Here is a 27,899-nt window from a genome sequence, read left to right on the forward strand (position 1 = left end):
TGAGCTGATCTTCATGCATCATACGTCCTTTGGTTTCTAAATGAAGTAAATCCCTGCAGGTTACAGATCGTCGATTGAGGTGAGCGTGTTTCTGTGCCTCGCTACTCGCTTTCAAAGCATCTTCACTCGCAACAGGAAAAAGACAATAAAAGTTTCTTCTACTTAGACCGTAGAGGGAATGGAAAAAGTCGAGGATGTGAGTAAAAAGGATAAACCTGCTTAAAAGGAACGATGCAATTCTGCGGAAACAAAACAGCATGATAACGTAGGCTACTTTCAGACAACGGACAAGAAAAGTTTGGAAGTTTGAGGCAAAGTATGGCGCTAGATGTTGGAGAAGCTGAAGCAACCAAAGGTTCAAAAGTTAAAAAGCAGAGAAAGAAGAAAAACAAGAAGGAAAACAAAGCCAGAACTGTTCACTCAAATATATTGTATGATAACGCGAAAGGAGAGGACAATCCAAACAGACACTATGCAAACAATAAGATTAAAACGACCAAATACACATTTCTCTCGTTTTTACCGAAGAATCTGTTCGAACAGTTCCACAGGTTTGCGAACGTGTATTTTGTTTTCATCGCATTGTTAAACTTTGTTCCCGTTGTTAATGCATTTCAACCAGAACTGGCATTGGCCCCTGTGGTCTTCATTTTGTCTGTCACCGCTATCAAAGATCTATGGGAAGATTACAGAAGACACCGATCTGATCAAGAAATAAATCACATGGATTGTCTGGTATACAGCAGGTAATGTAGCCTACGGATCGATGCATTTGATCCGATTAGCCATCATCTTTGGGCGAACATAGTGTGTCAACAAGTATCCGTTTCAAGGATACTTTGTTACTGTTTGTAGATCAACATCTGGTATTCTACGAACATTATTGTCAAGATAATCGTCGTTTTGCTAAGCACAAGCTGTCCTTTGCAACAGTTAGCCTCCGTTTCTGTCAATTTGCCAAATCGTTGGTAAAACATCACCCTAGATTATCTTTCCAGGTTGTTGATAGTTCCGTTTGAAATATCCAATCGCAATCACATCCAGAATGTTGGATTAGAATTGGTTACAATTCTGCAAACAGCTACTAGCAGTCGGATTCTTGAGTCTGTGATTGATATGGCGGATGATTACAGGCCTCTGGGTCGCTCATGCAGAGAAACCTGGACATTGGAATTAGGATTTTGACACGTAAAAAACGACAACTATAAATAGTGTCTATTGTTCCTTTTGGCAGTTTTTTTTTTTTAACATTTTAGTGATGTTTTCCTCTTCTACTATGGGCCTAACCCGTCTGTTTATCCTCATTTGTAAACAACATCCTCAGTATCTCTGTGGTGGTCAGAAGACCAGCTTCCAACTGCCCGAATATATTGAATAAAAATTGACCTGATCCTGCTCTGGGTTCATGTGGTCTGTAGGATCTCTGTCCATTCTCTTTGCTGTTGCTGTTATATGGACTGTAAGAAGTGTTCAGATATCAGCCCGGCTGTAGAGAACCCATGCTTCACATTGAAAAATCCCTGAACAGGACAAACTTGAGTTCAGGTCTTTGTTGTGTTTTTGCTGTGCATATCTTTTCAAAATTCAGGGCCGAGGAAGATTGGGAAAGTACCTTGACATGCTGGTACTCATTTAGCAGAAGACTGTGTTTCGGGCAAGGCACATTAGGCATGCTTGAAAGGAGCTACACTTTTTTTGTTGTTTTCGGCCCACAGTGTTTACAGGTGACACTTGGAACAGCAAACAAAGTGTTCTTTGTGTGGCAGTAGAAGCCAGGCCGTCTAGTGTTTGAACTGTAATTATTTGTTTCCAAACATTCTCCTGGAAGTGGCTTCTTCGACCTCCGCTTCCCCTAAAGGGATCCTGAGCTGCTCTCTGTTCGCTGAGAAAGTTTGTACTTATTTATTTTCTGGAGTCCCTGTGCTGAGAGCGTACTGCCCCTAATGAAAAGCAGCACTGTCAGCCATGCACAGTCCATGATTCATGGTCGGAGAAAGGTTCAGTGTTTTTGTGACTGTACAGTTTTTAGGTAACTTCTGGCCAGAGCTGTTCTCCAGGTTGGACATGATTGAATTTTCTTCTGTTACTTGTGCTGTGGGCAATATGTAGCAAAACAACCCCAGACCAGGCAACAACTAGGCTATGCGGCAACAATTGTGCAATTAAGATGACTTATCTTTTTGAAATTTCAACAAGCAGCCCCGTTTTCTCTTTCCTCCCAGGTGGTCCGAGTGGCAGTCATTTTCCCAGAGTTTTTCTTTTAACGAACATTTGTGGTAGATCTCAGCTGATACAGGCAGAAAACAAGACCTATTATTCTGTGTGGTTGTCACCCCACAACAACAGTTGGGGGGGGGGGGGGGGGGGGGGTTACATACCTGTGTGGCACAGTTCTATCATTCCAGCCTTATCAAACATGCTAAAGCCGGGGGGGGGGGGCAGATGCTAAACCGGCTTGTGTTTCATCAGCTCTAGGTTGTCCACCTCTCAACACGGGAGGTTCACTATCTACTCTCTTCATTGGGGTCGCGGGCCTGCAACACTTGCATCAGGCTTCTGCTAGATGTTTACCTAATACACGGAGAGACTCACATGCTATTTGGTGTTTTTGTCACCGTCTCAAAGGTCAGAGTGACAATCCTCCTCTCAAGCTACGAGGAATGCAATGTATGAAGGTCGTAAGTGCTCAGATATCAGCAAATATTCCTAAGTATGTTTCTGCGCAGCACATGACAAGTTGTTATAGAAGTTGTTGTTGTTTTTGTGAGATTCCTTTTTATCTTTGCTGAAATTTGGTTGTCTGTTTCATGGTTTGTACTTCCCGGTTGTACTATTTCCCGGTTGTATCGCTTTTATTTGTCTCTCAGGCAACAGGGAGTGACAATCTGCCTTATTTCCCAGGCTGCATTCTACTGTTGGAAGAGGTGATTGCCAGAACTCCAAAGTGGTTAAACAATAGAATTTTCACATTGGGCATAACAAAAACTGGCCCCCACCTAACATTTCCTGTGTTTCCTGTGAATTATAGTTTTTAAAGTGCTCGCATGAGGTTGGGAGTTGTCTGAAGCATTGGTCTGAATACAAAATGAACAGTATTCCAGCTCCTGTTCACAGGTTTATGATTTAAAAAATCTGTTTCCGGGGGTGTTTTAAATATTCAGCCTTGGCTGTTAGATGGAGAAACAAGAATGCAGGGAATTTTCTCTGCACAGAGGTTTGTTGACACTTCCTGCTCACAGTACAGAGTCCATTAATGATATGGCTTCAAAACCTTAACAAAAAACAGAATGGAGGACAATAGAAGAGCATAGGGGTATATGAAATTGTTCAAGTCCCTCACAACATTGATGAAGGGAAGTCTTTGGCCTGTTGGCTACTGGAGTAGGTTAAGCACTGCAGCGCTGAAAGACGTGGTTTTGCGTTTTTGGAATAAATTACTAATTTATACTGAAATATGGACTGGTATCTTCTTTGGAGCTGGGGGGGGGGGCGCATGGTTTCTGAGGAAGTAAATATCTTGTGCAATGTACCAAACTTGGATCAAATCATTTGGCCTTGTTATTTTCTTATTATATTGTTCATGTTCTTTCTCGGCGTTCTGTTGGCTGTGCGTAAAGATGTTTTTTGTGGTGTTTGTCCTGTAACTGAATGCTGATGTGAAAGATCTTCAGGCTCAGTTTGAAATGGAGCATATCTGGAACATGAGCAGAAGTCTGGGAGACCGGGTTGTGTAAGCGACACTATTGTTTACCACAGTCCTCATACACATTGAGATCCATTTAGGCAGATCCTTCATATACCCTTTAGGAAGCCTCTTCATGTTCACAGACACTTCAAGAGGGAGTGGGGGAAGCCGAAACACAACTGATGGCTGAACGTGGAAGCTTTTAATGCAGAGAGAGCTGTGTGAATTAATACATAACTAATTCTGAAGGTTCTCCATGCGTTCAGCTCTTGTGGGCTGGTTTTGGGCTGCTACCATATCTGTAGGGGAATGCATTATTTAGCAATCTCGCTATCAGGAATATTTGAAACGTTTAGAAATGTATCCCTCCAGTATATAATTAAATATATTTTGGGGCGTTCTTATCAGTGTGTTTGCAGCCTGTTTATAATGGTGGATTGAGACACGGGCTGCAGTTATCTCCTATTTAGAGAACTGTATTGAGACATCTGTTTTTGAGGGTAAACAAACTTGGTGGTGAAACAGTCATCGTACGAACTTGTGTGGTTTGGAGAGTCCACTTATTCTGCTGTGCAACCCAGACTGCTTCTATATATAGCTAGCCTTGGTTGAGGGGAAATGATTCCCTCCAACAAGCTTCTCCTTGTGTGAAAGACAATGTATGGTGTCATGTGGGTGGGAGACTTCCTGTTAAAGGGTAGCATCCTCCGACTATCTCTGACCCCATAGACGGTTGTCGTCCACGGTCAACCAGTACGTTGCTATCACTCCAGTGGAATAATCCCAGGTTGCTGCTGGCTGGCCTGGGAGGGCAGGTTAAGTGGTGGTCAAGTTTCCTTTATGATCTTGGATAACGCAGAAGGTTTTCCAGGGACCGGGAAAGAAAGAACCACCGCAAGCGGCAGTTTTCCCGTCCGTGTTTTTCCTGTTAGTCTCTACACCTGGAACAGATGTCCCCACATCACCTCAGAGACAATGGGGCACAAGCTCTAAGGTGGTCGACTGGAGTCTTGTGAGCGTCTGGCTCGTGGGATTTAACCCTGTAGGACCCGGTTTAAAATTACATCACTTTTAACCCTCCAAGCTTGGTCTTTAAAAAAAAGAAAAGAAATTAGCAATTAGAGAGCTAGGGTTAAGTAGTTGCCTATGTAAGCTATGGTAGTCATTCAGTCGTTCGTATCGTTGTGGTTACCCTTCCATCATCACAATATCATATGGCAACAGAAAACAAAACAAAAAAGGCATCCCATTCTCCTATTGTTCCCCATGATAAAACCCTCAAGTGTAACCAACTGATTTCTGTCTCTTAACGTTGTTGTTGTTGTTGTTGTTATGTTCCGTTCCCTGCGGCAGACCAGAGAGGCGGTACGTGGAGAAGTTCTGGAAGGAGGTGCGCGTGGGAGACTTCATCAGGCTGCGCTGTAATGAGATCCTTCCTGCCGACGTCCTGCTCCTCAGCTCCAGTGACCCGGACCGGCTGTGCCACATCGAGACGGCCACCCTGGACGGCGAGACCAACCTCAAGCAGAGGCAGGTCGTCCGCAGCTTCATCGACCTGGTGAGAACCTTGGCTCCTGACTTCCTCCTAAACCCAGTCAGGCGTATGTGGATAGGATACGGTATATAACCTTGGGGTCTTTGTGATGTTTTTTTATGCGTAAAAATAAATAAATAAATAGCAAGTGGTGTAAGCTACGACGGTAAACATCCTATGGCTGTGCCAGTAGAACCCAATTTCTATTCCGAAACACCTATTCATGTCGAGAAACACTCAGACTTACTTAAACTAAAATGGTAAAGCTCATCTCGATAAGCAGTTTAAACTCTACTAGAGGGGAGGGTGGTGGTAGTGAGGAGGAGGGGAAATGGGTAGTAGTGATTATTCCTTCCTTTTTTTTTTTGCGCGTGTGTTTTGTGGATTGGAGAGGTGTTTGTTTTTGGGTCGGTGTGTTCAGCTGGTGGTCTGATTGGCCAGTTCCAGCAGTCTGCCAAAGCCTAGACACAACACCCAGGTGTGAAGCCGTCGTTCTCATCCCTGGCCTGTTTCCCAAAACACAAGCTGCAGAAGAGCACGGTTCCTGGATGCAAAATCCTAACTTCTCCGACTGCATTTTATACCTTTGACCTTGAACCTAAACCCCCACGGGATGTGGACAAAAGCTAATGGACTTTTTTGAGCTAGTCTCTTTGTTTACCCGCACTCCACAAACGAAAGCACTTTAACAGCTCTGTCAGTGTTCTGAAACCAACTTTAAAAAGTTTGTTTTGCCATTCACACACTGGTGGCAAGAATCCATTGGCCTACTTAGTGGGTAATTTCTCAATTTTTATTAATTTTGTCACCTACTCTAGAGATTGTTGATGCATGAATGCTCTCTTCAGTTGAGGTGTCTGTTCTTCTTAAGGACTGAATCACTAAACTAAGTCTGTTCTTGCAGGATTGTGACTTTGACCCTTCGAAGTACAACAGCGTAATTGAATGTGAGAAACCAAACAACGACCTGAACCGTTTCCGTGGCTACATGTGAGTATAATTAAATTTTCCATGCAGTGTAATTTGTCATCCACACACTGGTGCCTGTTAATTGCACAAAACAGCTTGATTCAGCTATAATCATTTGTTATCAGGGTTAATTGTGCTTTTGGTCATTGGGATGATTTTTTTTCATCGCAATAACTCCTAGATGGGGGTAATACTTTCAAATGTCTCAGTCCCGTGGAGCCCATCTTGGTTAAAAGCTCATTAACCAGTAAAATCTCCTGGATGAATGGGTATTTTTGACCCACAAACCAAAGTTTAATAATGTCCTCACAGGGCTGTGCTTTGCATTTCACTTGCAGAAGCATTATTCAGATGGCTTCCCCACTCTATTATAGCGCATAATTACCCAAGTAACTCTTTGCCGGCACATTTCCAGAAGCGATCAGGTCTTCCTTCCTCAACTCTTCCTCCTCCTCGTGTCGAGGAGGGGCAAATCGTAAGCAACCGGGGTCTCCCTGTCTGAGAAGGTCAGAGGTCGCGGTAGTGCAGGGAGCTTGAGGAGATCCGCTCTCGGTGTGGGATCGATACTGCGCTGTGAGGACTGTACATGCTGTTCTCTCTCTCAACTGTCTCTATTCTTAATTTTATACATATGTATTTTGGGGCATTTTTCCTGCTTTATGGACAGTTTCAAATGATGTGTGACTGGGAATTGCATTGAGAAAAAGACTTGCAGCAAAGGGCCAAGGCCGGATTCTGAACCCAGGCCCCCGCAGTAAGGCCTTAGCCTGCGTGGTACGTGCAGTGATTTGGTGAGATACCTCCAGGCTCTCTCCTAGCCTGGGTTAGGGTGTTCCTGGTCTCCAGGCTCTCTCCTAGCCTGGTGTCAGGGTGATCCTGGTCTCCAGGCTCTCTCCTAGCCTGGTGTCAGGGTGTTCCTGGTCTCCAGGCTCTCTCCTAGCCTGGTGTCAGGGTGTTCCTGGTCTCCAGGCTCTCTCCTAGCCTGGTGTCAGGGTGTTCCTGGTCTCCAGGCTCTCTCCTAGCCTGGTGTCAGGGTGTTCCTGGTCTCCAGGCTCTCTCCTAGCCTGGTGTCAGGGTGTTCCTGGTCTCCAGGCTCTCTCCTAGCCTGGTGTCAGGGTGTTCCTGGTCTCCAGGCTCTCTCCTAGCCTGGTGTCAGGGTGTTCCTGGTCTCCAGGCTCTCTCCTAGCCTGGTATCATGGTGTTCCAGGTCTCCGGGTTCTCTCCTAGCCTGGTGTCAGGGTGTTCCTGGTCTCCAGCAGTAGGATGCAGGCCCCGCGGGGCCAAAGAGAGTCCCCAGTGTTGCTGCGGGGCTATGGGGGGCTCCGGCCAGGCCAGCCAGTCTGCTGACCTGGTCGCCCCATGATTATGACATTTATTCCCAGCGTTGATGGGGACCAGATGCTGCCATCCTTCCGTTGCCATGCTGCGCGCGTGTGTGTGGGTGGTGTGTGGGTGGTGTGTGGGTGGTGTGTTTGTGCAACGGTACACTTCCTGGGTAACTATCACAGTCCACTGGCATCACGGTCTAATCCCACAACGTTGCTGGGAGAGAAAGCGGAGAATCCGGAGGTCCGAACTGTGATCCATTTGGTGACTGTGCCCCTGGCTGTGATACCAGGGGCAGACGCCGCCAGAGAGCCCAGGGGCATGCTTATCGATCCCTAATGGCCTATGTGTCAGACTGGCTGCCGTGCGGCAAAAGGCTCTACCACTCCCCCCCCCCCCTCCCCTCTAATGTAGCTAAACATGCTGACAGAGCTTCTTCCCCAGAAGACCCACTGGGAAGGGGCAGGCGATTAAACGGCGCTCCAAACTAACACTTGTGGGCTATTTAACTAACACAGATGTAATCCTCGATTTAGTAATGGGATTAGGGCTGACGTTAAAAGCTTAGCCTCTCTGCACCAGAGGCGTCGAACGCTTTGGCTCGCGCTTAAATCTCTCCCATTTGCATTTGACTTCTTATCCAGGAAGCTTGCTCTCAGAGCTGTTTGAACCAGCCCGCAGGTCCAACTGGTCGTTAGGACTGATGTGGGATTCTGGTCGCGTCTGATGCTTTCTGTCAAGCGTCCTGATTTGTATGCATTAAACTCTGGGATGTTGAGGTGAGATGATGGGGTTGGAGGATGGAGGGTTGCCAGGTTGGCTCCCGTCCCTCCCCCAGAGGTAGCCACCCCGGCCGTACTGGAGACCCTAGGGTATCTCCTCAACTCTACGTCCCGATACCCGGGGAGCGTGTCGAGATACGGTATCCCTCCTGAGGCTCGCCTGTGATTGGACGAGTCACACCGAGTAGAACGCCGAGTGCGCCCCTCCTTCAGATCGACCTCGGAATCTTCAGATTCACAACTTTTACCGTGACCGAGGGCAGCAGATGTGAAATAGCCGTAGACAGGACTAGGATAGGACTCCTTGGTCTGTTCAAATGCTGCTGCATCCTGAGTGCTGCGGTCGCCTGACCAGCACCAGTAATGCTGTTATTTCTGGGCTGTCTGGGACAGTGGGCATCGCAGCGGGAGAAGGGATGGGCTGTACAAGGACAACCTGTTGCTGCGAGGCTGCACCGTCCGCAACACCGAGGAGGCCGTGGGGATCGTGATATACGCAGGTAACCGCCGCCGTGACACCACCGCAGACAGCCTCCACGACCATCCACCACACCCCCAGCCTCTGTGAAGGTCTCCTAACTGTGGGCTCCCCCCAGGTCACGAGACCAAAGCCATGCTGAACAACAACGGGCCGCGCTACAAGCGCAGCAAGCTGGAGAGGCAGATGAACGTGGACGTGTTCTGGTGTGTCATCATCCTGCTCATCATGTGTCTCCTGGCAGCAATCGGTAGGTGTGTCCACAGGTCGGGACGGCCTCTGGAAATTGGACCGAACTCATGTATGTCAAAACGGTCACGAGCATCTGATTGTCTCAACGGGGGGTTTGTTCCCAAGAAAATGTCATTGAAGTGATGAGTCAAAAATCTTTGCGTCTTTATTTCAGTTGCTTGGATAGGTTAGCCGATTTGAGAGCTGAGAACTGTCTTTTTGCTTAGAGATTTGAATGCGCTTTACCGCTGGGTAGTGGGCTTTGAAAACAGCAACATCACAAGTTGTATTCCCAATAGAATTTCATTGAATTTAAATCATTCTTAAAAAATGTTTTCAAGCTATTTATTTTGAATGGAATGGACTGCATTTATATAGCGCTTTTCTACCTTAGCGTCACTCAATGCGATTTACAATGTTTGCCTTTCATTCACCCATTCATACTGATGGTTGTTGTTGACTGGAGAGCTTCTGAATGTCTTCTAGCAACTTGGTGCTGTACCACTGTTTAAATCTTCTACTTATCAACAGCGAGGGTAGAATGACCTTGTTCTGCTGCTGTTCCAGGTCACGGGTTGTGGATGTTTCAGTACGGAGATAAGAGGCCTGTGTTTGACGTTCTCAGTCCTGAGGGAACCGACTTATCGCCCGCCCTGTCGGCCATCTATCTCTTCCTCACCATGATCATCGTATTTCAGGTATGGAACGCCCGGGTCCCAGATTACCAACAACCAATGACGTGAAGATGCTTCTCACCCCCAAAAAAACACAAAAACATATATAAATATAATCACGTATGACCTTCACAGACACTATTATTTACTACAATTGATCTGGTTAGGACTCATAAGCCCAGACAGCAGGCCCTTGATACCAAAACCTCACAGGATGTGGAACCACATTTCCTGTGTATCTCCCACCTCGCAGTCTTGTTTACCATCCCCCCCCCCCCCCCCCTCCAGGTGCTGATCCCCATCTCGCTGTTCGTGTCCATCGAGATCGTGAAGATCTGCCAGGTGTTCTTCATCCACCAGGACGTGGACCTGTACGACGAGGAGACCGACTCGCAGCTGCAGTGCCGGGCCCTGAACATCACTGAGGACCTGGGCCAGATGCAGTACATCTTCTCAGACAAGACTGGCACGCTGACGGAGAACAAGATGGTGTTCCGCCGCTGCACAGTGGCCGGGGTGGAGTACTCCCATGACGCCAACGGTACGAAGGGCCGGGGGATAGCACATGGGGTTAGAGCGCTGGGCTGTGGGTCGACAGGTCGCAGGTTCAAAGCCACGTGCAGCCACGTGCAGCCACACGGCTTCGGATTGAGATAAAGGGACAAAGGGACGTTGCTTTTGAGAGCGGCCGGAGGGCAAGGGTGGGACACGTCGGGCGGTGCTCTGTTTAGCGATGTTTTTGTCTGTTTATACTACGGATTTTGACCGGAGAATCTCTGTTTAGTGGCTGTGACCGTGTGGGATGGGAAGTGGTGTGTGCGCGTGCATCATGCATCATGAGTTTATTTTTCTGTGCGTGTACGTGCATGTGTGTGACCCTCCCTCCCCTTCCAGCTCGGAGACTAGCCATGTACCAGGAGCTGGACTCTGAGGAGGAGGAGTGTGTGTCCCACGGTGGCACCCTGCCCAGACGCGACAGCGTCACCAGCCACCAGAGCGCCAAGGTGGTGCTGCGCTCCCAGAGCACCAAGTCCCATCGCCGGACGGGCAGCCGGGCTGAAGCCAAGCGGGCCAGCATCCTGTCCAAGCACACGGCCTTCAGCAGCCCCATGGTCGGTCCCTGCCTGTCGGCACCGGCACCAGTACACCCTGCTGTCTGCTGGGGGTCCTGTCTGTCTGGCTGTCTGGCTATCTGTTTAACTGTCTGGCTGTCTACCTGACTGTCTGACTGTTTACCTGTCTGGCTGGCTGTCTAACTTTCTGGCTGTTTACCTGTCTGGCTGTCTGGCTAGCCGTTTACCTGTCTGTTTGTTTACCTGTCTGTCTGGCTAGCTGTTTATCTGTCTGGCTAGCTGTTAATCTATCTGGCTGTTTACCTGTCTGGCTGTTTACCTGGTGTCTGTTTGGCTAGCTGTTTACCTGTCTATCTGTTTACCTGTCTGTCTGGCTAGCTGTTTATCTGTCTGGCTAGCTGTTTACCTGTCTGTCTGTTTACCTGTCGGTCTACCTGTTTGTCTGTCTGGCTAGCTGTTTCTGTCTGCCTGGTCATTTTGCCTGTTAGTCCGGCTGTTTGTTTATCTTTTCCTCGGCCTGCGTGTCTGTCTTGTCTGCCTGCCTGCCTGTCTGTCTGTCTATTTTTGTCTATCTATCTGTCTGTCTGTCTGTATGTCTATCTGTCTGTCTGTCTCTGTCTATTTTGGTCTGTCTGTCCCAGGGTCTGACCTGTGTGCTCTGTGTCCTGCAGGAGAAGGACATCACCCCTGACCCTCAGCTGCTGGACAAGGTCAACGAAGGCGGCAGCCAGATGGACTTCATGCGTTTCCACAGCCAGCCTCTCTCCCAACTGCCCTCCGACCTCTGCGACATCAACGACTTCTTCATCGCTCTCACCATCTGCAACACAGTGGTGGTGTCGTCCCCCAACCAGCCCAGGCAGAAGGTGAAGCCCTCTACACGCGCTTGCTTTCCCTGCCCCCCCCTCCCCCTCTCCTCATCCACCCATCTCCTCTCCTCCACGCCTCCCTGTCTCCATTCCTCACCCCGTCCAATCCTACCCTCCATCCATCCCTCCTCTCCTCAACCACTCCTCCCCACCTCCATTTTTCAACCCTTCCAATCTGGTCCTCCATCCCTCCGCCCCTCTCCCCCTCCATCCCTCAACCCCCTTCCACCCCCTTCCTCAAACCATACCTCCACACCCTCAACCTTCCCTTCCAGCCCCTAACCCTCCTCGACCCCCCCCCCCCCCCCCCCCCCTGCACCCACCCTCACCCCAGTTACCATGCAGACCTATAAACCATGTGTGCCCCACTGCCATGACTCTCCTGGGAGAGACGCACAGAGGCTCCAAACTGGCAGCCCATCGCTCCATGCAGCCAGTAGCTGTGTTGGTGGTGTGGGCAGAGCAGAGTGAGGTGTAATGAGTTGTTTAGGGGTATCGATCCAGATGGGGTGACATATAAGACATATGACGATATTCCATCAGTTGGCGGAGAAAACCTGCAAGTTTTGCCGGTTTGCTGTGATTTCTGGAATTCATAAATCTGGATGGTGGTGTGTGTCTTTTCAGTGTGTGTTTGTGTGTCTGGTTGGGTGGGTGTGTGTTTGTGTGTGGAAGTGTTGGCTAATGGAAGCCTAGGTGTGGTCCTACTGTCAGGGTTGGGTAACATCCTGCCCAGCTGTGCAGCCCAGCTCCTGTCCCATCTCCGTGCCAACCCCCTTCCCATCGAACACCTTTTATATCTCTACTGCGTCCCTGATGGGTTTCTGTGTGGAGGATTTTTCAGTTTCCTGAACTTTCTTACGCGCGTCCACTAAACAGTGACTGACCTTTTTAGAACGTGTATGGAAACGGGTCTGTCTAATGCAGCTGGCTTACATGCCGAACCTCAACACTCTGATTGTCCTCACTTTTTTCGAGCTTTTCCCCCAGTTCCTTTTTGTAATTGCCTGTGTTTTATTCTTTTTGTCGTGTGCCCTTGTGCGTAAGCCAGCTGAATGATTAATATCTTGAGTTCTGCTGCCGGGGGTCCTCCGGGAGAGCTCCAGAGTAAAGACCCACGTCGGAGTAAAGAGTTTAGGGGTCTCCAGTCAGGAGGTGTGTTGGCTGGTCTGGAGCCCAGGAGATAGGGCCTCCACTCCCCGGTGTGGAGGAACACCCGGGCTGGAAACCCAGACCAGGAACCACCTCCTAGGTGTGACTGAGGAGTCTCACGTGAGGGGAGGGCACTGGGAGAAGAGTAGATAAGTGTTCGCGTGTCAGGTTCTATCGCGGTATGATGCGGAGATGATGAACAACCTTGTGGGCAGTATGGCCGACAAACCCGGGTGTCGACGTTCTCTGTGTTTTATGACCTCTCCCTCCCCCCCCCCCCCCCACCCGTAGGTGAGGATGAGGTTCGAGCTGAAGAGTCCGGTGAAGACCATCGAGGACTTCATCAAGCGCTTCACCCCCAGCCGGCTCACCTCCTCCAACAGCAGCAGCTCCTCCAGCCTGCTGGCCGAGCGCTCCGCCCGCCGGGGCGCGTCCGGCTCCATGCCCTCGCCCTCCTCGGAGAGCACGCTCACCAAGCTGGACGAGGGGGAGGGGGGGGAGGGCGGCGGCGGCGAAGGACTGGACGCCAACGCCTTCAGCCCCGCCCCCCCCTCCTACGACGCCAAACCGGCGCCCGTCGAGGAGGGCGAGCTTCGCTACGAGGCGGAGTCCCCGGACGAGGCGGCGCTGGTGTACGCGGCGAGGGCCTACAAGTGCTCCCTGGTTGGCCGGCTGCCGGATCAGGTGACCGTGGAGCTGCCTCACCTGGGGAAGCTGAGCTTTGAGCTGCTGCACACGCTGGGCTTCGACGCCACCAGGAAGCGCATGTCGGTGGTGGTGCGCCACCCGCTGACCAATCAGATCACAGTCTACACCAAGGGAGCCGACTCGGTCATCATGGACCTGATCAGGCCTCCGTCTACAGGTAGGCCGGGGGAGAGAGAAAGACACACACAGACACACAGACACACACACAGACACACACGCGGCCAAATGAGGTTCCCAAGGTTCAGACCTCCATCTTTTTCATAAACAAATAACACACATGTAATTATTGGAGTATTGCCCCGCTCCAGATATTAAAATGTGGTTGGATGTGTCACTGAAACTCGGATGTCATTTATGAGCTTGAGCGTCGATACCTGCGGCTGTGAAATCCTGAGCTGGGAGGGCTGTAGAGTTAGACAGTAGTGTAGGTTGGGTTCCTGGATGATGGGGGGTATTTTCAGGCGAGAGGTGATATAACATCGAGTCCCAGAAGAGTACGAACCCACTACGAACATGCTGTTAACGGGGCTGTGTGTCTGTGTGTGTGTGTGTCCCGAGTCCAGACTGTGTGTGGGCCAGTCTGCTGTCTTCCGACTTAATCCTCCTGTAGGATTGATGAATCTTGGCACAGGACCAGAAAGGCTACAAATCACTGGCTGTAATCCAGGCTCGGCCAGGGAGCGAACACCCTAACAAATGGAGATTTTCAGCAGCACTGGTCAATCTGCCGTGATTAATTGCTTTCAATTATGGATAGGTCCGTTTTTGCGGAAGAAAGGCTGTTGTCACATCGTGATGATAACCCCCCTGTGTGTGTGTGTGTGTGTGTGTGTGTGTGGATGGTAGTTACCTCGTCTGATCTGTGTTCTGAGGATAGGAACACCAGTCAGCCCAGTAGAAGTTTCTCCCGCCCATGTGTGTAGCCTGTGAAGGTCGGGTTGGGGGGGGGGCGGGCGGGCGAACAGACAGGGATCCAGACCTTACCTGATCACCTGTATTTTTAGGTCCAACTTTTAACTACGTCGCTCTCTTTCTATTACAATTGCTGAACTTGCACGTCACGCTGAAAACCCCACAGCGTGTTGGCCCCTCCCTCCCTCTGTCAGCAGAGCAGAGCTGGGAGTGGAGGCCTAATGACGGAAACGTGGAGGGGGTTGTGGGTTTTCCAGGCCTGCAAAGACCCATGGAGGCACTCTGCTGTACTGCAGTGTATCAGTACTGCAGTGTTTCAGTACTGCTGTGTATCAGTACTGCAGTGTTTCAGTACTGCTGTGTATCAGTACTGCAGTGTTTCAGTACTGCAGTGTTTCAGTACTGCAGTGTATCAGTACTGCAGTGTTTCAGTACTGCTGTGTATCAGTACTGCAGTGTTTCAGTACTGCAGTGTATCAGTACTGCAGTGTTTCAGTACTGCAGTGTTTCAGTACTGCAGTGTTTCAGTACTGCAGTGTATCAGTACTGCAGTGTATCAGTACTGCAGTGTTCCAGTACTGCTGTGTATCAGTACTGCAGTGTTTCAGTACTGCAGTGTTTCAGTACTGCTGTGTTTCAGTACTGCTGTGTTTCAGTACTGCAGTGTTTCAGTACTGCAGTGTTTCAGTACTGCAGTGTTTCAGTACTGCAGTGTTTCAGTACTGCTGTGTATCTGTACTGCTGTGTATCTGTACTGCTGTGTTTCAGTACTGCTGTGTTTCAGTACTGCAGTGCATCAGTACTGCAGTGCATCAGTACTGCAGTGTACGAGGGCCCCCGTTGCCTGTCCACCAGAACCCAGCCTGGACCCCTCGCTGCCCCGCTGGGTGAAGGACGGCTGCGGGAACGACCAAAAACAACTCGGTCATGGAAATCACCGTCCCTCTATTTTTTTGAAGCACGTCCAGTGGAGTTGTGGGGGGGGGGGGGGGGGGGTTACAAAGGGTTTTATTTCATGGCCGTGTCGTGAAACTAGGTGGTTCCAGAAGTGCAGTGGAAAGAGGGGCGTCCAACGGGAAAACAGCGGGTTCAGAACCCCCTGGGGAGAGGTGCTGGTTCACGCTCAAGGACGCGTTCAACATCACTCTCCGCTGCATTCCATGACAAGGTTCAGATTGGAGCTCTCAGCAGCCTGATGGTGTGGCGGCGCGCAGCTGGAAGGAAACGGGGCCGTTTGTGGATTCAAACATGGCGTCACGTTGTGTGGGTTATGTACTTCCTCCTGCAGTCGGGTTTGAGGTGTGTTGATTGAATATGTTCTTTTCAAACTTCATTATGGAGACCCAAGTTCATCTCAGTCTCAAAGAAATACCACCCCAAATGACTTGAACCTCTCTCCTTGAGCAGTCATTTTTCTTAAAGCGTATATCAGAAGAAAAAAACCCGACCAGGTTGTTTTGACGTCTGAGAGCAGTCGGACCCCAGTGAAATAATTCTGAATTAAAATGTGATTTACAATATGGATTTTTCCATTACTAGAACTCGGCAGCGCGTTCCTGCGTTTTGGTACGCGGCCGAATGTTCATCATCTTAAGTGTCCTCTGCACAGGGCTGTCTAAAGCAGGGTCGCAGGACGTTAGGATTTAGACTTACGAAATGACTCAACTTTACCAAAATATAAAACTTGCAGTGTCGTCTCTTACTTGAATGGAGAGTGAGAGAGTGGGACATTGATCCCAGCCCCAGCCCCAACCCCAGCCCCAACCCCAGCCCCAACCCCAACCCCAACCCCAGCCCCAACCCCAGCCCCAACCCCAGCCCCAGCCCCAACCCCAGCCCCAAACGTTTCATAATTCCAGGCTTTCAGTGCCCTCTGTCCAGGACCAGCCCTCCCTGCAGGCTGGGTGTGTCTGGTGGAGCCCCCCTCGCTACAATGGCTCCTTTCAGGCAGCCAGGGGGTAGGGCGCACCGCGTCACTCTAATAACACTGCGTGTGGAGGGGGGGGAGGCCACAACACACCCAAGTGACAAACTACCCATTTGTCACAATGTAACTTCAGCCCAAGGCCTAGCCAGGCCCCGTTTTAAAGAGGAGTCAGGTGGTTGAGCGGTTAGGGAATCAGGCTAGTAATTCGAAGGTTGCCGGTTCAATTTCCCGAGCTGTGCAAAATGACATTGAGTCCTTGGGCAAAGCACTTCACCCTACTTGCCTCAGAGGAATGTCCCTGTACTTACTGTAAGTCGCTCTGGATAAGAGTGTCTGCTAAATGAATAAATATAAATGTAAAGCGCAGGGAAAACAGTCTGTCTGTCCCTTACATCTGATGCACTCCCAATTCATTTTCTCCGTCATCATCCAGGGGGGATTTAAACCTGTGACCTGCAGGTCTGCAGTCAAATGCTCTACCACTGAGCGACACCCATCCTCAAGGTTGCCAATCCGTCCTCACGTGAGTCTCGATTGAACGTCGTCGACCGAGGACGAGGACTTGTATCGGAGGAGGACTTGTTGTCACGCTTGTTGAAACTTCCTGCTGAAATATCTTAGTTTGTTCTAGCTGAATGCTCTGTGTGGGATGACTAACATGGCAGTGCTGCGCTAAGACACCAGCCTGTGGGTTTGTTTTTGGTGTGAAGGACAGATGGCTCTCATGTGCTTCGTGCGAGAACTTTCAGAGAAAGAGCTGTTAAGTCATTCAGGATTAGAACATGGCCTCCCAGAACAAGATGGAATCCTCCCTTTTTTCATTAGATTTACTCCCCATGTTTTTTTGTGTGTTTCCAGATGATTCCAAAGGAAAGCGCCAAAGAAAGATTCTCTACAAGACCCAGAACTACCTGAACCTCTACGCGGCCGACGGGCTACGCACGCTGTGCATCGCAAAAAAGGTAACACTTACCAGAGAAAACGGCAACACTCCCACACACCCCCCCCCCCCCCGCTACACACGCAGCGCATTGCCATCCGACACCATCCGTTTCCAAACCTGAAACTCGACCGTGACGTGTCACCGAGCCGACCGCGGGGGAAAACTTTCCAGAGAGCCGTGTTCTGGCAGGCTGCGGGGTGGCGCGGCACAGACCGCGGCGTGATTCCGTCTCCCAGACTTACATTGTCGATGACTCAGTCGAAGGCCGGGCCGTTTTCCCCTGCCTGTTAACTCGTGAGATCGTTAAGCTTCCCTCGTGTACGGCGCGTCCTGGTGATGAAACCCTTCCTCAAGGTCTCGCTCGCTCCCACCCGCCACTGGTTTGTTTGCCTCCCCTTGCCCAGTAAGGAGGCAAAAACCTTGTTTTTGAGTTTAGAGTTCACATCAAGATAAAAAAAATGTAAGAAGACTAAATATGGGATTTTACCCTCTGTGTTGTTGTGTGTGTGTGTGTGTGTGCTGGCGTCAGACTCTAACCAAGGAGGAGTATGCCGCCTGGTTGCGGCGCCACCTAGAGGCCGAGACGGCCCTCCAGGGCCGAGAAGAGCTGCTGTTTGACTCGGCTCTGCGCCTGGAGACTAACCTCCATCTCTTGGGTAAACGCACTCCTCGACACCGGCACCAGCAGCGACAACACGTTCTTTCTCATTTCGGAATTTAGAATAAATCCAGATGTTTTTTACAATTCAGAACACGTGTTTATTTTGGGGGTTTAAAGAGAATTTAGAATGCGTTTGTTTTGGGGGGGTTTTTTGGGGCGGGGGAATGTGTAAGGGTCCCTGTGAGGGTCATGTGGGAAGTAAACAAAGCGGTTGTGTGCGTGTGACGATGCAGGTGCGACGGGTATCGAGGACCGTCTTCAGGACGGCGTACCGGAGACCATCGCCTCCCTGCGCAAGGCCGGACTCCAAATCTGGGTGCTGACGGGGGACAAACAGGAGACGGCCATCAACATCGCCTACGCCTGCAAGCTGCTGGAACCTGAGGAGGAGATCATCACTCTGAACGCCGACTCCCAGGTGAGCCCCCGTGGGCGGTTCTGGCTGGCTCGCCCTAGTCCGCTGCCCTCTGCTGGCCCCCATGCAGAGAGATGGATGGAGGGAGTGCTGAGAACGATTGATGGATGGTTTCTGGGCCTTTTCTCTGTGAAGGAGAAGGTATTTGGATGCTGTTCAACACCTCAGCTAACGCTCTCTCCTGGCTAATTATTTTTGGCTCGCGGAGGAGAAAGTTATGCGATCGGGTCAGGCGTGGCAGGGAGTTCTGGCTTGGTCTGGTACCAGGGTCTGGCTGCCAGATGTGTTGAGGGATAGACCGGTGCTGGATACTGACAGTGTCCTCTCCTCTAGCCCTGCCCCCCTCACTCCCCCCACTGACTGTGTGTCTGTAAATCATGCGCCTTGTGTGAAAGTTAGATATAAACTGTGTCCTCAGCCTGACCCTCTCTCTCTCTGTCTTTTTCTCTCCCTGACTATTTCCTTATTTTCCCTCTCTACGCCTCTCTCTCTCTCTCTCTCTTTCTCTCCTCTTCACCTCTCTCTTTTTCTCTCCAACTCCCTTCTCTCCAATTCCGTCTCTCTCTATTTTTCCCTGTGTCTCTTCCTCTCCTCTTCACCCGTCTCTCCTTCTCCTCCCTAACTCTCCCTCCTCTCCAATTCTCTCTCTCTCTGTTTCTCTCTCTCCTCTCTTTCTCTGTCTCTGTCTCTATCTCTCTCTGTCTCTCGCTCTCTGTCTCTCTCTCTCTCTCTCTCTCTCTCTCTCTCTCTCTCTCTCTCTCTCTGTCTCTGTCTCTCTCCTCTCTCTCTCAGGAGGCCTGTGCTGCGCTGCTGGAGGAGAGCCTCCACTACATCCAGGCCAAGTTCCTGTGCCCCTCCCCGGGGGAGGCGGCCGGGGCCTTCCAGCACGACTTCCCCCTCTTCGACCTCTCTCCTCCCCCCTCCTCCTCCACCTCCTCGGCCTCCTCCCAGGCCGCGCCCGTCCTGGTGCACCGCCTGGGGCTGGTGATCGACGGGCGCACGCTGGCCTACGCCCTGGACCGCAGCCTGGAGGACAAGTTCCTGGCCGTGGCGCGGAGCTGTCGCTCGGTGCTGTGTTGTCGCTCCACGCCCCTGCAGAAGAGCATGGTGGTCCAGCTGGTTCGGAACAAGCTGAAGGTCATGACCCTGGCCATAGGTGGGTGAAGCGACGCCCTCGCCTGTGACTCCCCGAATGGCTTTTCAATCGATCGGGTGTGTTTTCGTGGCCTCTCTCGCACCAGCTCGGTGAGATGGTCTTCGTGGAAGCCCATAAGAATGTGATTGGTGAATTAGTCCCACCAGCAGGTGACTGGCTGGTCATGCGCTCGGTCCATTCGTCACATCAGCAAGGGGATTGGTCGATTCGTCACGTCAGCAGGCGATTGGTCGATTAGCCCTGTCAGCAGGTGATTGGCTCGTCATGTGGGGAGACCGGGGCAGCTGGAAGTGATCGCTGCAGTTTTCTTTGAGAAAACCCCAGCTCCTCACCTCCTAAAACACTGTGGCAGGTGATTCCCGGAAAACAACCCAACTGATGGATGGAATGCCTCGAAAGCGGCTCGAACCCCGAAGCGTAGCGTACCCCCCCCCCCTCCCCCCCCCCCCTCCCACATCACTCCTCACTTATCCCCCCGCAGGAGAGGGGCTTCATGGCTGTGAAATATGCTGGCATGGAGCGCGTTGGCAGCCAATAGCAGGCAGAGACCTTCTGACGGACTGCTCCCTCACTCCAGCAGCTCCCCATCACAAGACCTCCATCCATAATCCCCCCTCCATACGACAGCAGTTTCCACTGGTGCCAAAACGATTTGCTTTATTAGGGGGGGGTCCACCATCGGACCTACCCACAACAACGATAATAAAACACCCAGAGATATATATATATATATATGCTGTGTATGTGCCCCCCCCCCCGCCCTCCCTCCCTTTGATAGAGAGGACTTTCTGTTTACGCAGAGGTGTGTTTTGGGGAAGGGTGTGCCGTCAGGATGAAGGTGCTGTGGTGTTCCGCGGGGACCGCTACGGCTCACTGTGGTCTCGTCTGTTTACTGTGTGTGTTGTTTTGCCGCTGCGCTCGGCTAGCTCACGTTTTTCTGCCTGCCGAGCGCTTTTCCGTCTCTGCTGTGTTAGCAGTTAGGTGGAGTGACTTAGTGGTGAGGGATGGGGAGCTTTACACCCTTTACTGAATCTCTCTCTCCTTCTTTTCTTTTCATTCCCACTCTGCTTCCCTGTTTCTTTCTCTCTCTCTCTTTCTCTCTCTCTCTCTCTCTCGTCTCTCTATCCACCTCTCTCCCTCTCTCTACTTCTCTCTCTCCACCTCTCCCTCCTTCTCTCTCTTTTTTTTTTTTCTCTATCTGTACCTCTCCCTGTCCTCTCCCCACATTAATCTCAGGTGATGGGGCTAATGATGTCAGCATGATCCAGGTGGCGGATGTGGGCGTGGGCATCTCGGGACAGGAGGGCATGCAGGTAAGGAGAAACATGGGAGGGAGGGGGCGGGGGGGGGGGGGAGGGAGGTGACGGATGGACAGAGAGATGGGGGGTGCGGGGGTGACGGGGGAGCAGGGTTGGGGTGATTTAGAGGGGACTATAAAAGATATAAAAGAGTGACTGAGTAGATGGGGGGGGGGGGCTACAGGGGGGTGAGGAGGGAGGATGGAGGAGGGAGGATGGAGGGAGGGAGGATGGAGGGAGGGAGGATGGAGGGAGGATGGAGGGAGGATGGAGGAGGGAGGATGGAGGGAGGGAGGATGGAGGGAGGGAGGATGGAGGGAGGGAGGATGGAGGGAGGAGGGAGGGAGGGAGGGAGGGAGGGAGGGAGGGAGGGAGGGAGGATGGAGGGAGGGAGGGAGGATGGAGGGATGGAGGGAGGATGGAGGGATGGATGGAGGGAGGGAGGGAGGGAGGGATGTACAGTAATAGGCCTGGGGAAGCGAGGGATGACATTTAAAAGGGAGATCCAGGCAGAGGCAGGGTAATGGTAAATGGCTGGGTTAACTGGGTGGTTTCCTGTAATGCACTCCACATCCCCACTCATTAACCACACCAGGTACTGTCCTTTGGGCTCTGAGGAACTGTCTGCCATGTGTGTGTGTGTGTGTGTGAGTGAGTTTGTGTGTGTGTGTGTGTGTGTGTGTGAGTTTGTCTGTGTGTGTGTGTGTGTGAGTTTGTCTGTGTGCGTGTGTGAGAGATGTGCGTGAACTTACAGTGCAACTGTGCACCGCGTTCCAGGAAGGTGACCGCGCATAGCAACGACATAGCAACGGAGGGAGCCGTCCAATTAACCTGCAGGCAGGGCTCTGCGGGCGGCACGCAGCACCTCACATCTGTTTAAAGACTCGATATCCTGTCTCTGCACCGCCCGCCAGATTAATCATTGTTAATAAAATTTGGTCTTAATGAGAAGACAGTCACTCCTCTAGAGCCCGCGGTTTGCTGAGGTGGTCTTTTCTCCGCTGGTGCTCCCCCCTCCCCCCTTTCCCCCTCCTCGCGCCGAACGAGGCGCTGTGATTAACTGGCCTTCTCTCTAGTCGGTACCGGTTTCCCCGTGTGGTCGTTTAAGCTCGGTTATGAGGGGCGCAGCAGAAATTAAATGACTGTACAATGAGGCAGCTGCTGTTATTTTGACAGTCGTGAGGCCTTCCAGAAGGTTCCTGGTGTCCCAGGGATCTGTGTGTGTGTGCGGGGGGGGGGGGGATCCGTGTGTCTGGTCGTGTTTGTATTTTCAACGATGCTCCTCAGCTCGCCCTGCGCGGCTCTGAGGAGAGGGAGTCTTTCAGGGGATGTTAAGATAATTTCAGGAAGCTCTTTTAGTCGAGAAGAAGCAGCTGGTTTGTCATGCTCCCACAGCAGGAGTTAGGGTGGGGAAGGGATGTGTGCCTAGTAACGTGTGTGTGTGGGCAATAGTGTGTGTCAGCACTTGTGAGTGAGTGTGTGTGCTCATTAAACATGTTTTTTCACCCGACACTTCCTCCTCTCCTCCTTTCCCTCCTCCCCTCCTCCTCCGCCAGGCTGTCATGGCCAGCGACTTCTCCCTCCCGCGTTTCCAGTACCTGCAGAAGCTGCTGCTGGTCCACGGACATTGGTGTTACTCCCGGCTGGCCAACATGATCCTCTACTTCTTCTACAAGAATGCAGTGAGTGTCTCCTTCCCGGGGGGCCCGGTCTGGATCTGGGACTGTGGCGGGAGACGGGGAAGTCATTGTGCTAGAGGATGATGGTTACAAGATAACCTGAGGGTTAGATGTAGGCTAAACCTCTTTTTGTCACCCTGACTCCTTTCACTTTCATCTTTAGTCCAACACGGAGGTCACTCCAACAAACCAAAACCCCCAAAAATTGGAAGAGGTCAGATTTTTCCTGCTTTGTCCTTTGCTAATATTTTCCATCAATATTTCCAATGTCCCCCATCTGAGCTCTCTACTAAGTGGCCAGCGTGGCCCCCTGTTTGTGTGTCCCATGTTGGGATCTGTTAGATGAAAGCGTGCCTGTGTACAGTCTGGGAGCTGCTGTCTGCTGTCTGGTCTGTGGGCCAGCCGTCCTGTGTGGCCTGGGGCTATGAGATTCTCCCGCGTTTGTTTACCTGAGAACAGCTGCAGATGCTCACTTGGCTCATTCTCCATCTCTCTGCCTTTCCTCCTTTCCCTCCCTCTTCCGCTTTCTCTCATTCCTCTCTCTCTTCACCTTTTATGCCTCTGTCTTCTATCTCCCTCTCTCTCTCTCCCCATATCTCTCTCTCTCTCCCCATATCTCTCTCTCTCTCTCTCTCTCTCTCTCTCTCCTCCTTCCCTCCCTCTTCCGCTTTCTCTCATTCCTCTCTCTCTTCACCTTTTATGCCTCTGTCTTCCATCTCCCTCTCTCTCTCTCCCCATATCTCTCTCTCCCCATATCTCTCTCTCCCCATATCTCCCTCTCTCTCTCTCCCCATATCTCTCTCTCTCTCCCCATATCTCTCTCTCTCTCTCTCTCTCTCTCTCTCTCTCTCCTCCTTTCCCTCCCTCTTCCGCTTTCTCTCATTCCTCTCTCTCTTCACCTTTTATGCCTCTGTCTTCTATCTCTCTCTCTCCCCATATCTCTCTCTCCGCCTCTCTCTCTCTCTCTCTCCCTCCCCGCCCTCCCCCTCTCTCTGTCTCCCCCTCTCCTCCCAGATGTTCGTGGCCCTGGTCTTCTGGTATCAGTTCTACTGTGGCTTCTCCGGCTCGGCCATGATCGACCAGTGGTATCTCATCTTCTTCAACCTGATGTTCTCGGCGTTCCCCCAGCTGGTCACGGGCACGCTGGACAAAGACGTCTCCTCCCAGACGCTCCAGGAACTACCTCAGCTCTACATGAACGGACAGAACTCCGAGGTGCACGTCCACACACACACACACACCTGTGCCCTCAGCCCATCTTTTAAGAGGTACGAAAGCAAATTGGGGTTTCACGGAGGGGGGGTCGTGTGTAGAGCACGCAGCGCGGGGAGGGAAGTTTCCGGAGAGGACGTCCCAGCTGTAGCCTCTGTAGCGGCTGATCCTAACACATCCGTCTCTTGACATCCGAGGAAGGCATGCCTCTGGTTTCTAAAACCCAATCAGCCGCTGAGCCGAATCACCCTACACGGAACAATTAACAGTTAGGGCTGATCTGGGGCCTCTGCGACTCTTCAGAGGACATTTATGATTATTGTTCACGGACCATGACTTCATATAGGTCCATTATGAGGACGTCCTAAGCGGTGGACTGTTTCTGGTACAGACACAGGGGAGCAGTGGTTTGTGATGCTCAAAGCTAAGGCTTTGGTTGGATCTGTGTTTCAGGAGTACAAGCCATACATGTTCTGGATGAACATGATCGATGCCTTCTACCAAAGCCTCATCTGTTTCTTCATCCCCTACTTTGTGAGTGTTTTTTTTTTTTGGGGGGGGGGGGGGTTTCGATTGTGTTTTGTGATATTTTCCGCTGGATTTTTTTTCGTTGCTGACCCTGATTGTGGTCTCTCTGAGACGGCGTTGTCACTCTCCGTCTCACTTTTGTGTCTCTGGCGTTGTTTGGTCACCCTGTGTCTCTCCCTCTGTCTCTCCCTCTCCCTTTCTCTTCTTCTCTTGTCCCTCTCTCTCTCCCCTCCCCATTTCCCTGCTCTTCCCCGTTCCTTTCCCTGTTGACTCCCTCCCCCTCTCCCCCCCCCCCTCCCCTCCTCCTCCAGGCCTACGCTGACTCCGAGGTGGACCTGCTGACGTGGGGGACCCCCATCACCACGCTGGCCCTGCTCACCATCCTGCTGCACCTGGGCGTGGAGACCAAGACCTGGGTGAGGACTCCACCAGCCCACCCGCGCTCCTTCAGTACTAATTGACTGTGCGCTCGAGTTCCGGAATCAATCGAGTTGAGAAATCCGATAAAGAAGCTCACGGCTGGATGAGGCCCTGGTGCAGCAGGGGCTCCCCGACTTAAGCGGGAAAACGTTTTAGCTACAAAGGAAAAAGGGGGAATTTGCGGTAACTGAACCAAAGCTTGTGAGGTTTAGTTGCTGCAGCTTTTTTGGGGGGGGATTAAAAATAATCCTGTTCCTCAGCCTGGGCCCTGGCAGTAGAGAAACTCCCTCTCCCAGAATCCCCCTCTCCTGCAGCCCTCAGACCACCCCCCTGGCTGAGTGTCTGCACCAGCCCGAGGCTTGACAGGACAGTAGGTGTTTCCGCATGCGTCTAGCCGAGTAGATCAAACCAGAAGACACTGCGGCACCCCGAGGCTATCTATCACCGCGGCAACGAGCCCCGTCTGTGCTCAACCTGTCGACGCTGCGTTCCCCTACGAGGCAGCGCAACGCACAGCCGCCAAAATAATGGTTAATTTAGTTGGGTGTCCCACGACCCGGTTCTCAGGTGCGTGTGTGCCTCCCCTAGCGTCCGAGGCTGCTCGCCGGCCGTTTTTAAAACGGATGACCCTGGACTGGATTAAAGCCTTTTCCATTACGCCGGGAGGCTGTAAATTTTGTTTACCTGACAGCATTCGTACATGAAAAATGTCCTTTTCGCCGGGGCGCTGCCTTCCAGACACGATGGCCTCGTACAGGGCAGGGAGGAAGCCCACAGTCCCAGTTAGCCGTGGCAACGCTTGAGAGCAAATGTTCAGCTGGCAGTTCCAGTACCGCCTGCCTGGCTGGCCAGGAAAATAAGTCTGTTGACTGGGACAAGTTTGTGAAAGTCATTCAAAAGGTATGTGAGGTAGGGAGGGGGTGTGAGGGAACATTCTGTATCCCCCCCCCTTCCGAGAAACAGACCACCTGCCCCCCCACCAGAGAGAGAGGGAGAGAGAGGAAGACCACTCAGTCCCCCCCCCCCCCCCCCCCCCCCCCCCACCTCCCTTTAATTGGTGACACACCGGTGGACGTTTCTCCGCGTTGTGAATGTTTTCGTTCCGTGACCAGTGGTGCGGTGAGTCAGCAGAGTCAGATGGCGGTGAGTCACCGTGCCTCTCCCTCCCTCCCTGCAGACCTGGATGAACTGGCTGTCCATCGGCTTCAGCGTGACCCTGTTCTTCGCCGTGTCGCTGTGCTACAACGCCTCCTGCCCCTCCTGCTACTCCCCGTCTAACCCCTACTGGACCATGCAGAGGCTGCTGGGAGAACCGCTCTTCTACCTGCTGTGTATCGTCACTCCCGTGGCCGCTCTGCTGCCCAGGTGAAGTGTGTGTGTGTGTGTGTGTGTGTAGTGTGTTTGTCTGTCTGAATGTCTGTCTACCTCTGCATGTGTACTGAAGTGTGTGTGTGTGTGTTCGTTGGTCTTGGAGTGAGTGCAAGTCTTTCTGTGTGTGTGTGTGTGTGTGTGTGTTACAGCATTCTCAGAGCGGGGTAATGTTGTCATAAGAGTCCTGGGTTATTTCTGTTTTCATTACCAGATGCTTTTATGTTTATTCCAGTGAAATGTTTTTCACATCCCCAGATAGAGCTGCCAGGAAGGTATGTCCTGATGTCTCACTCCCACATTATCTTCCAGATACTTCTACAGGGCGTGTCAGGGCTCGCTGTTCCCCAGCCAGGTCCAGGTTGGCCGGCAGCTGGACCGCCTCCCAGCCGAGACCCGCCGGAACATTCTCAGCCTGAGCGGCTTAGCCGTGGGCGCCCGCTACGCCCTCCGACCCTCCCCCTTCCCCTTCCCCGGCGACTCCTTCCCGAAAGACTGCGGCCTCGGAAGCCAGGGCGGCCTCGGCTGTTCCAAGAGCCCCCTGGAGGAGAGGCCGGCCAGGCCGCGAGGGAAGGCCACCAGCGGCCTGGCAGGGCTCAGAGACAACGACCTCAGCCTCACCGATCCCTTCACCCTGGCCTCCACAGAGACCGACACGCTCCCGTACACCGAGCGACACCCTTCCCCGGCTGAGCACGCGGCCAGCGACCTGGATGCCAGTCTGGACCTCTCCCGCCTCGGTCTGTCCGGCTGGATCAGCTCCACGCCTCTACTCGGCCCGGCAGAGAGCGTCCAGCTCACAGTGCCCCCTGCTGGAGGGAGGCAGAGTGCCACCTGCAGGAGGGACTGTGAGGAGAGGCAGGGGGCTGACCACGCCGTGCTGGAGCCAGGGCCACAGGCCTCACGCGGCCCCAGGGACTCGCTCCAAACCAGCTTACTATGATGGCTCAACCATCTGTACCACGTTACACTAACCATCTGATTTGCACGATAGCTTTATTGAATTTTTATATTTTTTGGAGATATTTTATAAAGTTATAAAAGATTTGTAGGTACTCAACGTTTGTATTTTAGATGTATAAAGTGAAGCAGAGTTAGTCGCTCTGACTGGGGAGATTATCAAACTGGACGGTCGCTTTTTGGGAGTTGGAACTCTGCAGGGGTATTAGAAAGATGTCTTGCAAATTGCAGAGGATTTCTGCTTTCAGCTAAAGCAGACCAAAGGCATTCCATTTCCAGCTTGTATAGATATATTTTGTATATCTCTCTTTCTCTCTCTTATAGAGAGAGTACAGTTATTTCCATGTGTCTTTGATGGGAGAAGGAATCTGTGTTCAGCTGCACGATGTTTATTCCTTGAGCCAGGTCTGGGAGTGAATCCATTCATCTATGTCCAGATTCACAGTGGCCTTGCTCTCCGAACGATCAGTCCTTTTCAATGTGCCTTTTATGCTCCAACCCAGGCTAGCCTCGACGCTGTGGCGCGTTCGTTCGGAAGATTCCACGTGCCTTTTATTTCCCACCAACTGTTACTGGAAGCTTCCCCGTGGTTCTGGTGAGAGAAAGGGGGTCCGTTTTGTTCCATGTGCAACCCTCCTCGGTAGTAGTTTTTGGAGGATGGCGTCGGAGCAGGACTTATTGAGGCTTTTGCCATTACTTGAAACTGTATCACACGCGTGCTGTGTTGAGGCGCCTCGCTTCAAAGCACATCTAGGTCTCGACACAGGCCTTTTTGTTTTATATAACCGTGTGAATGTCACTCAGTTCCTTGAATTTGGCCGTTTTCACCTCTTTATGGCTCCGCTGACCTTAAGTGCATTCCATGAAGTATTTATATAAGCTACAGTCTTAACGGTAGAAGCAGTAATTTTGCAGCAATAAAAAATGTAGTTCTTCTCA

The 27,899-nt window shown here is 51.6% G+C and overlaps 1 protein-coding gene across 1 annotated transcript; it reads left to right on the forward strand.

Annotated features, from left to right (window-relative positions):
• On the forward strand, positions 1-27,899 carry atp10a (ATPase phospholipid transporting 10A). Its single transcript, XM_084675868.1, has 21 exons — positions 1-746; positions 5,039-5,243; positions 6,124-6,209; positions 8,690-8,796; positions 8,893-9,024; positions 9,573-9,703; positions 9,968-10,220; positions 10,574-10,791; positions 11,424-11,618; positions 13,065-13,638; positions 17,179-17,282; positions 17,793-17,919; positions 18,158-18,342; positions 19,132-19,495; positions 20,732-20,808; positions 22,350-22,475; positions 23,487-23,687; positions 24,138-24,218; positions 24,524-24,628; positions 25,810-25,997; positions 26,313-27,899. The coding sequence occupies exons 1-21, from the start codon at positions 319-321 to the stop codon at positions 26,941-26,943; spliced, it is 4,518 nt and encodes a 1,505-aa protein (XP_084531994.1). The 5' UTR covers positions 1-318; the 3' UTR covers positions 26,944-27,899.

Source organism: Hypomesus nipponensis, chromosome 16 (assembly GCF_054491055.1).
Source record: "Hypomesus nipponensis isolate SF chromosome 16, ASM5449105v1, whole genome shotgun sequence".
NCBI lineage: Eukaryota > Metazoa > Chordata > Actinopteri > Osmeriformes > Osmeridae > Hypomesus > Hypomesus nipponensis.